General features: G+C 46.5%; 1 protein-coding gene across 1 annotated transcript; it reads left to right on the top strand.

The window, feature by feature from the left end:
- The first annotated feature begins 479 nt into the window (after positions 1-479).
- Positions 480-6,428, top strand: LOC103779621 (chromosome unknown open reading frame, human C11orf24). The gene is made up of 3 exons (XM_008947262.1): positions 480-636; positions 4,022-4,138; positions 5,257-6,428. The coding sequence occupies exons 1-3, from the start codon at positions 480-482 to the stop codon at positions 6,426-6,428; spliced, it is 1,446 nt and encodes a 481-aa protein (XP_008945510.1).
- Positions 6,429-10,557: the final 4,129 nt, after the last annotated feature.

Raw genomic sequence — 10,557 nt, 5'->3', positions numbered from 1 at the left:
CTGCCCAGGGAGGTGCTGGAGTCCCCAGCCCTGGAGGGCTTCAAAAAACATGTGGCTGTGGCACCTGGGGACATGGTTTAGTGGTCCTGGCAGTGTTGGACTGATGATTTGACTTGATGATCTTGGAGGTCTTTCCTGAACTTAATGATTCTATGATGTGAGCTCTTCTCTCTTGAGACTTGAGGGAAGAAGAGCAAAGTACCTTTCCCAGAGAAAGAGCCTCTCTGTGAATATGGGAATGGTCTTTTCTCTTCCTGCCTCTGTGTCATTGCCTGTGTTGTGTGTAATGATGCTCACCTGCCACTTGTACATTTCCCCCCTATTTCCAATAGCATTGTGTTTAGTGGAATGCTCCCTTAATATAATTAAATTTGTGTGTGTTTGGTTTTTTTTAATAGGCATACTGCAGTGGATCTGAAAGTGATCTAAGAAAGAATTCTTCCTGCGAAGAGAATCCTCCCTGCAAGGCCATCCTGAAGATGTGGACTGCCATTGTATTCTTCCCACTGATTTCTTTCTGCCTGTGTGAACACAGATTTTCTGTGCTGAAAGGGAGAGGAGTCCATGTAGTGCAAATAAACAGACTTACAACTGAAAAGCAGTGCAGGGAGACTTGTCACAGCCCAGGTGCCTCAGGTGAGGTTCTTGTCCCTTAGCTGGAACTTCAGCTGGGTTTTCTGTTCCTTAAAGGTCTCCTCTGCTCTGCTGATAACTGCCTTTATTAATTCCAGTTGTTGACAGGCATGTACTGTTACAGCTCCTCTGGGCACTCTTGTGGTGCTGAGTAACTTCTGAAAGCTTTGGTTAAATTGAATCCAGAACAACCATTTCCCAGGGCCCTTCTGGCTTCTGTAGGAAACAGCGTGCACGTGCCCTGGTGTGCACTGGTAGCCTGCAAATGCTGCTAGGTCACTTGACTTGAATGATTATTCCATGCTGCCAGGTCTGTGCATGTGAGCAGTGCTGCTGTAGGCAGCTGCACTGTGGAACGAGTAGTCTTTGCTCACTGCTATTGATGTGTGTGGTTTCTGCCTTAGAAGAAACCAGTTGTATCCTGCAACCAAGCACAGGGTTAAACAAGGATGGAAAGGTGAGAGCCTTCTGCTGTCTACCTCTGAGATGTATTTAAAAAGCATTAAACTTCAAAAACTGTATCCAGTTTTGAGCTCCCCAATTCAAGAAAGACAGGGATGTGCTGGAGAGGGTCCAGTGCAGAGCTACAAGGATGATTAAGGGACTTGAATATCTCTCCTGTGAAGAAAGACTGAGAGAACTGGGACTGTTTAGCCTTGAGAAGGCTGAGAGGGGATCTTATTAATGTCTATAAATATCTGAGGAGTGAGTATCAAGAGGAAGGGGACAGGCTCTTTTTGGTGGTGCCCAATAATAGGACAAGGAATAAGCTAGGACATAGGAAGTTCCACTTCAACATGAGGAGCAGCTTCTCTAATGGTGAGGCTGATGGGGCCCTGGAACAGGCTGCCCAGAGAGACTGTGGAGTCTCCTCCTCTGGAGACTCAAAACCCACCTGGGTGGGTTCCTGTGCCCCTGCCCTCGGTGATCCTGCTCTGCCAGGGGGGTTGGACTCAATGATCTCTGGAGGTCCCTTCCAGCCCCTAACGTTCTATGGTTCTGTGATTCTGAATGAGTCTGAATTTCAGAGTTGCCTTTGTGAAAGACCCTATCACGTCTAGCCACATGGAAAGGCTTGCAGCACCTACAGGCAACTGGTGGTGCTGTGGTGAAGATGAGACCTTGGCTCAGGTTCAGTGTCTGACAGTCGGGTGGGTAGGACCATCATAAAGATGCCCGTGGTTTCAGACCTTTATTTTAAACACAAGATGTCCTTTTGTGGTGGAAAGAAAGAACCTTTATAAACTAAGCATTTTATTTAGGAGGTAAAATCTGTGTGAGTTTTTGTGCCAGGCACCAGAGGTATGAAAACTTCAGCTTCTGCTTTTTAAGGTGTTACACCCTGGAGCTGACACGTGCACACTGACTGTGCCTACACCCGGGCTCTGTAGCACTGCAGTATTTGTCTGTTCCACCTCAGTACCTTTAAACACTGCACGTGTCATCTGAACTTCCTCACTGCTTGGTAAGGGTAGAAGAGGCTGTCAGCTTCTCCTTCCAGAGAGGGACAGAAGGAATGTAGCTGGTGTCTCACCAGGGCTGGGAGATGATCTGAGTGTGTGCTTTGCCCTGTTGCTGACTTCAACCACGTTTTTTATACCCTTCACTTTGTTCTCTCCTGACAAGTTTTGTACAGAGCAAATCCAGTTGAGAGGGCAGAGAGGGTTGAGCCTCTAAAATTAGGTGGCCTGCAACATCTTCAGGAAACCACTCAAAACTAAACCCAGAAGCATAAACATTTTCTTGGTTTATGTTCTTTTTTAAACTGCCTGAAGCAATTTAAGTCCTATTTGTTACTTGGTGGCCAGTCTGTTGTACTACCTGGTGTCAAGGGAAGTGGAAAAATACAAACTCTTGATGTAAATCTGTAGTCATGTGCAGAGAGATCATCTGGAGAGAAGGACTTGAAATGTCATTTTTTATTATTAGCTCTAGTTTTTAAGATCAGCTTTAGTGCTCTCATTTTGCATTCTTACCTTCTCCAAGCATATTATATTTGTGCTTTCTTTCATCATAGCATGAGTCCTGAGGCTTAGATGTCAGAAAGTTACACCTATGTAACTGTCAGCAAGGGAAGAGGGGTTGTTATTATGGGTATTACATCATTAAGTTTCAGGCCAAGGTTGCATGGGGAGGTGTCTTCATGGCTACGTTGCTTGGAGAAGTGTAAAACTAACATTCCTAGCTGGTTAGGCTCACTTCTGTAGATTTAGTTTGTACCCTTGCTGACATAACATCAGTAACTTTGAGAAATAGAGCAACTGTCACAAGCAGAACCACTTTTGTCAGTGTGTTCATACCTGAGCTGTGCCCTGCAGAAAAGGGAGTGGGTGCTGGTGGAGCTGTTCCAGCGTCGCCTTCGAAAGCCCACACTGGCTGGGGTGTATGGTTAGCAGACTAATGCATCACAAAGTGATTGTATCAATGTAGAGACAGTTTGACACTTCAGTTACTTGCTAATAAAAGCAGCAAAGCTGCCTAGGGTTGACAGCATGGGTTGTAGCTCTCACCTCCACCGTGTTCGGGTCTCCAGACTCTGGCAGGGTAAGTGATAGACATAGTGGAGAATGTGCCCATCTTAGCAAAGATTTGGCAATCCAGGATTCCCAGATGCCTGGTGAGAATGGTGAACCCGTGCTGGGAGTTAAGATCATATTCTTCCCTTTGCATCCCCGGCCATATTCAGAGTTCCTCCACCTTTCTTCTGTGGTGGCCAGTCCAGGGCTGGAGTGGAGCATCTTGACCATCTGAACAGTTTGGCTTTGAGAACAGAGCCACTTGGCCATTCCTCTGGGCCATCTTGCATGCTCTGGGGAAATCAGAGGGAAAATAATGGATGCCCCATCACTGGAGGTGTTCAGGGCCAGGTTGGATGGGGCATTGAGTAACATGGTCTGGTGGGATGTGTCCCTGCCCATGGCAGGAGGGTTGGAGCTAGATGATCTGTAAAGCCCCTTCCAACCCAAAGCATTCTATGATTTTATATTGCCTGGCTGCAAAAGCAAATAGTCCTGCTCCCTGCTTCCACATTACTGCATATCTGGCTTCTGCTTGTCTTTGGGCATCTGTGATCTCTTTCCAGTAACACCAGTCTTTAAAAATGAAATCAACCAGTCTGGCAGGGCAAGACCTTGGTGTCTGCCTGAATGGTTTCCTTTCAGAAGGGCTCTGAAGAGCTTTTGTTGTCCTTCCTTTTTTTTTTTGTTTTTTCCCCTCCTGTCTCCTAATTGGAAGTGAGCAAAAAGGATCCTCATTAAGGATGAATGTTCATGAAGATCATAAGGATGAATTTTTTTTTTGCGGGGGGGTGTTAATTCTTCAATTACAGCCACGAAGCAGTGTGCTCACTATCCTGTGTGTAGTGACCCATTTTCTCTGCTGTTTTCAGGTAACCATCACTGTAATTGGTCTGTGCCCTACCAGAATCGTTGCATCCTCTTGCAGTGTCACCAGCTGAGTGTATGCCAGAATGCCAGAGAACAAGACATCAAAGGTCTGCTTGGAGGTAATGCCATGCTTCAGGCTCCTGCGAAATCCAGGATCCTGGTCCTTTTGCTCTAAATGCCTACCATTAGACCTTGACTGGCTTTTCAGCACTGTGAAATGCCTGCAGGATCACTCTGTTGGTAAAGTGGGTTCACTGGAAAAACTGTTTCACTGGGTTGGTGAGGATTCTGGCACTTGTACCCAACGTGTGCATGATGTGTCTTTGAGTAACTGCTCTGATGTGCTCAGTAACAGTTTGTCTCCATGTTGAAGACATTCATTCAAGCCACTTGCACTCCACACACTGTCCTTTGGAAAATAAAGGCATGAGAGATGTATTTGTATTTTTAAGAGAAAGGAAAATGTCTTGGCATTGTTTTTACTGAGATTGCAAGGATTTTGTGCCAGAGGCAGCAGGCTGCTTCTATAATCAGAGCAGCCTTAGCAGCAATTGCTCATGGTGACTTTCCAGTGCCAGGGTCTTCAATTTTAATTAAGTGACATGATAACAAAGCAGAGCTTGTTGGTAATTGGGGAATCAATCTTCTAAAAACAGTTTGTTCATGGTTCTTTTGGGTTGGCAAAGGTTTCTCTGCAACGCAGCAATCAGACCTTTGATAAGCAGGTGGGATTTATGTCACTATAAATCTAGATCACTTGAAGGAAATTCTCCCAAGGTATGAATTGTGTAAGTGGCAATTTCCACTCAGTTTTTAGAGGTGAAAATTAGGAATCTCAGCACAAAGGCTTTGTCCATACTGTGTAACTTTGAAAGCATGAGCCTCCTTCTCAGGAGCTGGCATTCTTAATGCTCCTTCCATTGATAATGTGCTTCTGCACTGTAGCTCTGTACTTCATTACCCTCCTTCTGTGGAATTAATTCCCTGATTGGGCAAATGCCAGAGGTCTGTCAAAAAAAAAAAAAAACCAAACACCAACCAAGCCCTGAAGGCACTATGTGCAGCAGAGGCAGGGGGCTGAGTTTTCATGTCCTTGCTGAGTTCAGGACTGACTGACTCCAGGTGTACAACACGCACTGCAGAATGCATGTTCTGGTTTGCACGTTGGGGGTGCGAGGTCAGAGCTGAGCTTGGGTGTTTCATTCTTGTGAAATTCATTGGTTTTGTCTTTTTGAAGAAATGGTCCATAGGAAAGGGGAAACAGTCCTGTTCCACCACTGGCACTATCCACAGAAAAAGGAGAGGATGGTGAATGCACGGGTTGACCAACACAACGTGGAAAACCTGTTCTCCTCGACTGCTTGGACTCACAAGATTCACCTGAGGCATTTGCTTGAGACTGAGGATAAAGATGTCACAACAAACACGAGTGAAGTGACTGCAGACAGAGCTGCCCCCACCACAGCGACCACCCCCACTGCCACAGCCGCGACAAGAGCCGCAGCCAGCGCGGCGCTCCTCCCCACAGCTCACCCCACTGCCGCCAGGGCCCCCAGCACCCCGGGAGCTCCTGCTCTCCCTGCTGGAGCCAGGCCACCCGCCACCTCTTCTCCCGTGTCTGGTAACACCTCTGCTTCTACTTCCAGCCGTGTCACCAAGTTTGTGACCACCACTGAAAAGCCAGGAAGTAGCAGCTCTGTCTCGGTGTTGTCCCCCCCTCATACTTCTGCCCCCCTCCCTGCCACTCCTGAGGCGGGGACTCCAGTGCCTCCAACGCAGCACTTTGCACCAGCGGGCACCAGTGCCCCCAGCTCTGGCAGCACCCCCACCGCTGGCGCTGTCCCGGGGACACTGGACACAGCACTGAGCACCCTCCTCCTGCAGGGTGCAGGGGTATCTACAGCTTCCACTCCTACCACGGCACTCGCCCCTCTGGGGAGTTCACACTCTGCAGATCCACTGCCTGTCACCACGCTGCGATATCTACAGCCAGAACCAACTACAGCCACAACACCCATGAGCAGATCAGCTTCTCCCCTGGGCTCTACAAGAGGTGCCACGGTTTTGACTACTGCCCCTACAGCAGAAACAACAACTGGGCATGCAATAAAGTCAACATCTCACGTTTTTCCAACAACCACAGCTCCAACAGATGCCCCCAAAACGACAGCTTCAGGCATTGCAGAAACTCAGGACACAGACAGTGGGTATCTGCTAATTGCTGCCGAGCCCCTCACTCAGTACTTGGTGGATAAAAGTTCGCTTCTTGCAGTGCTTTTAGTTGGTACATTTTTTTTCATAACTGTTATAGTTCTTTTCCTTACGCAGGCCTACGAGAGCTACAAGAAGAAGGATTACACACAAGTGGATTACCTGATCAATGGGATGTATGTGGACTCGGAGATGTGAAAGGGTAGGGATCAAGCAGTGGGCAGAGAGATGAAAAGGAGACTGAAAGCCTGCCTGACTTGTTTTTCTTTCCTGTTTGCCTATAACACAAACTGAAAGTGCTTCCAAATTTACTTCTAGTGCAATTGAGGAGAAATGCCATGTACTGTATTAAGGAAAAAAATTATAGTTTTTATTCAGCCATGCAACAGGTTGCTTTAAAAAAAAAAAGTCATTTTTAGAACTTCCATAATGCACAATAGCTTTGGCCATTTATTTTTCATTGCAAAACAAACCTAACAAAGGATAAGCCATCATCCTCAGAAAATGCTGTAGGGCTTTTCAACTGTTTACAATGCAAGCTCCTCATGTTCCATTTGTTTCACACGTGCTCCTCTGCAGCCAGAACAAAGGATGCTTTCGCCTTTCCTGAAGTGCTCTGAAATCATCAGGTGGGAAGTGTGGAGCAGAGCTGCCACAGGGAGCTTTTAATCCAATGTGTCATGTTTCCATATCCTCATGGCTTGTAAAGAGGTCTGTTTACAAGGCATTGTAAACAAACATGGTATCTTTTCATCACGGAGCAGATTACTGTGCCTCTGCACTTAAATGATCTTATTTTTGTATTCACTTAATAAATGGGGCCCTGGAAGGGCATGTCTTGTTGCATTTCTGTTTTCATTCATGTCCCTGCCAGTTCAGAAGCAGGCAAGTGGACTTTTGGGGCTCAAGCACATTAGCTCTACTTCAGTATTCCATGTATGAGGGCTTTGAAGAGCTCACTGGAAGCAAGGACATGTCACGGAGGAGGCTGATCATCTTCCAGGGTGCTGCTTCTGTTTGCAGAGCAGCGTGCTGCCTGCCTGCCAGGTATGCTTCACTGCTTACTGCCTTTAGTGCACAGAGCACCAGCTCTGCTCTGGGGTTTGGCTTGCACTGAGGGCTGACTCAGAGCTGCTGGTCATTTGAAAAACTTGCTGCACGTGCAGTTGCAACTCACCACCTAAGATCTGCAGCTGAGAGAGTGAGTGGAAAACACTTGATATTTGCAGTTATTCTTCGGTGATTGATGTATCAGATTTGGGTAACACCTACATGTCAAGTGCAGAATGTCAGCTCAAGGCTCACCAGATGGATGGCTTGTCTCTCACTTGGAGTTAGTTGGCTTTTCTTTAATCCTGCTTGCGTGTAACCTTGAGGCTGATGGCAAGCAAACCTCAAAATGGGAGCTGCTTGGTTTTACCTTGGTCATTTATCCAAATTCTCTGGCCGTTTAGAATTTGGAGGGAGTCTTTACCCTGTAAGAGGTTATTTTGTAGACTTTTTGTTCATCATGAAGTTGAAAGTTCTATGAAAACAGCTACAAATAGCACAAGCAGCAACAGAGGCAAAGGGCTGTTGGAAAGAAATGGGCGGGAGGTGGTTTCCTGAATCTCACCCAATACAAATTTTGAGGACAGAATTTCAGGAAGTAGAGTATTTTGAGGAAAGGAAGGAGATGGCTTTGGAAGTGAGATGACTGGGTGGGCAGAGGCAGGTTGCGTTTTGCAGTGCTTGTGCATGGGCCACATCTGCACACCCGTGGGTTAGAGCATCTCTCAGGGTAAAAGCTGGTGTGAGTTTGGGGGTCTCCCTTCTTGGAAGGCTTCAAGTACAAGCCACAAAATTCACATGAATTTCCTGGAGGGGAAAAAAAGAGTCTGAGGGACAGAGTTTTATTGTATTTTAAGGTACCAAATTAAACCAATTCAGTTGGTTTCTCCCCAGCAGAAGGGAACTGAAGCCTGGTCTCTGCCATTTTCCAGGAGCCATCCGTGTGCAGCATTTATGCAACAAGGTGCTGGGAACATCCCCCAGCATAGCTGAGGAGTTGCACCCCCTTGAGATGCTTGGGACTGTTTGCCTCAGCACAACCCTTCTGAGCTGTTAGGAGATGTCAGGCAGATGCTGCTCTATAGGCACAAAAGTCCAGAGACTCATCTCTACCTACAGACCTCAGTTTTCACCTCAGCTGCAGGTGAGTCACTAACCACAGGCCTGAGCATGTGGACTTGGAGCTCTCCTCCAGACACTGAGATAAGAGCTGTCTCCCAGGTTAGGAGACTGGTGTTACCTCAGGTTCAGTGCACTTCTTTTTCTCCTTGTTTAGGCACCTCAGATAAAGGCTTGCATTTTGATAGGCTGAACCCAGGCAGTAGTGCTCTTCCTTCTATTTATCCCTGCCTAGGTAAGTGGATTCCTTTCTGTAGGAAATGCCTTCCTGCACAAAAGGTCAGTGTGGCAGCTGTTCTGCTGGTGCTTTGCAGTATTTTGTTATTTTAAGTTGCCCAAGCCATTTTCACAAAGGCAAGCTGTGATCCATCAGACTTGTAATTGCTTCTTTGGGAAACTTTGCACGAACTGTGGCCTTGTTTCTTTTGGTCTCTGTGGATCTCTTCACAGATCCAAAGCTGGACACCAGATTCTGTGGAGTGGGATTGTTTGAAGTTGCATTGGTTTTTATTCTCTTCTTTGAAAAGATATTAGATTCCTGGATGGATTTCTTGGAGGGAGTGGGAAGGGAAGGGAGAGGAAGGGGGCATACTTAAAACTCTGAAAGAGTTTTCTAAAAACAGATACTTTCTAAGACTAGTTTGTTAAAAACAAATAAAACCCTTCAGGGATAATTTGAGTATGATGTAACCCAATTCCAGCTCTTGTAATTATAACTCTATTTATAAATGAGTCTTACGGAGTTTCTCATGGATGGAGTGAGAATGTTACAACTACATCATGGCTAAAAGAAACCAGCACCATAAAAATCTTTGTGGCTTCTTAACAGGTTCTTACAGGAAGGTGAGTACTCATCAGAAGCTTGTTTCTGTTCCCACAGCCCTGGTATCTTTACATCCAGGTCTCTTCAGATACTGGCACAACCTGTCTTTTTTGTTCTTGAGTTACTGCACTTCAGCTGTGAATTACTTTCTCATGAGAAATGGAGGGTTTAGTGTAAGGCTGAGCACCAGAGCAAGTCTTGCTTCTCTGCATTTCTACATACAAGGTAGAGATCTTAACTAACCACAGAATGGACCTTTAAAGGTCATCTTATCCAACCCCTCTGCAGTGAGCAGGAACATATTTAACTAGAGCAGGGTGCTCAGAGCCCCATTCAACCTCACCTGGAATGGCTCCAGGGGTGGGGCAGCGACCACCTCTCTGGGCAGCCTGGGCCAGGGGCTCAGCATCCTCATCATGAAATATTTACTCCTTGTATCTAGTCAGGACCTACCATCTTTTAGTTTAAAACCATCACCCCTTGTCCTATTGCAATGGAGCTCAAAGTCCAGGGCCAGATGGAGAAATGTCAGGTAGGTTTTTCTTTGCATCCTAATGGTTTTGTCTTGTACTATCTCAGTTTAGGCATTAAAAAATAAAAATACTGGGCTGGAGTCTGACCTCTGAAAGGCAAGGTGTGTTTTCTGGCTTGTACACTGAAACCCAATTGGAAAGGTTTGGCAGCTTTGCTGGTTCTGTTTTTCATCCAGCTACTCATGAACACTTGGGAAGGAGCAGTGGGACTGGGGAAGGTGGGTTGCATGTACGGCCCTCTGAAGGGCTATTCTGCAGTGGTGGCTTGACACACAAGCCCAAAGCAGTTGGGATTTCTTCCCTTCTGACTCTTTTTGTGCTGGAGGTCATGAGCAGTGAACATTCACTTGGTTGTTTCTACCTCCAACCCGTTGTTTCTGTTTGGGCTACAGCCAGCCTTCTAGAATGGCTTCAGCTGTTTTGCTTTTGAGGCTACAGCTGGTGGCAGATCTGTTGCACCTCATGATGTAGTGTTGCAATAGTTAACAGCACCTACCTTAGACAAGGAAATGCAACACCTTTGGAAGTCTGCTCGCAGGATTCACAGGGTAACAATAGACGGGGTCCTGCCAGGTTATCTAGAAGACATCTGCCAAGGGGCTGCCAAGACTAACATTCAGCTGCTGTGGAGCACAGCCTGTCTGACGCACGCTGGGCTTCGACCTGCTGCACAGCCTCTGGGTAAAACAGGAACATCCTGGAATTGCATTGAGATTACATTTGTTCTCAGTGCCACCTCCCTTTTAGTTAGTTGCCTGTATTAGACGGATGTTGTCTAGGAAGCAGAGAACAAAGTAAGTAA

This window comes from Merops nubicus, unplaced genomic scaffold (assembly GCF_000691845.1).
Source record: "Merops nubicus isolate BGI_N331 unplaced genomic scaffold, ASM69184v1 scaffold16089, whole genome shotgun sequence".
NCBI lineage: Eukaryota > Metazoa > Chordata > Aves > Coraciiformes > Meropidae > Merops > Merops nubicus.
This window is presented reverse-complemented; position numbering and strand designations above follow the sequence as displayed.

Excerpts from the sequence above, each read along its gene's own strand:
- LOC103779621 (XM_008947262.1), top strand. The coding sequence starts at position 480 with ATGTGGACTGCCATTGTATTCTTCCCACTGATTTCTTTCTGCCTGTGT. Across the intron at positions 637-4,021 it reads TCACAGCCCAGGTGCCTCAG|GTAACCATCACTGTAATTGG; the intron begins GTGAGGTTCTTG and ends TGCTGTTTTCAG. Across the intron at positions 4,139-5,256 it reads CATCAAAGGTCTGCTTGGAG|AAATGGTCCATAGGAAAGGG; the intron begins GTAATGCCATGC and ends GTCTTTTTGAAG.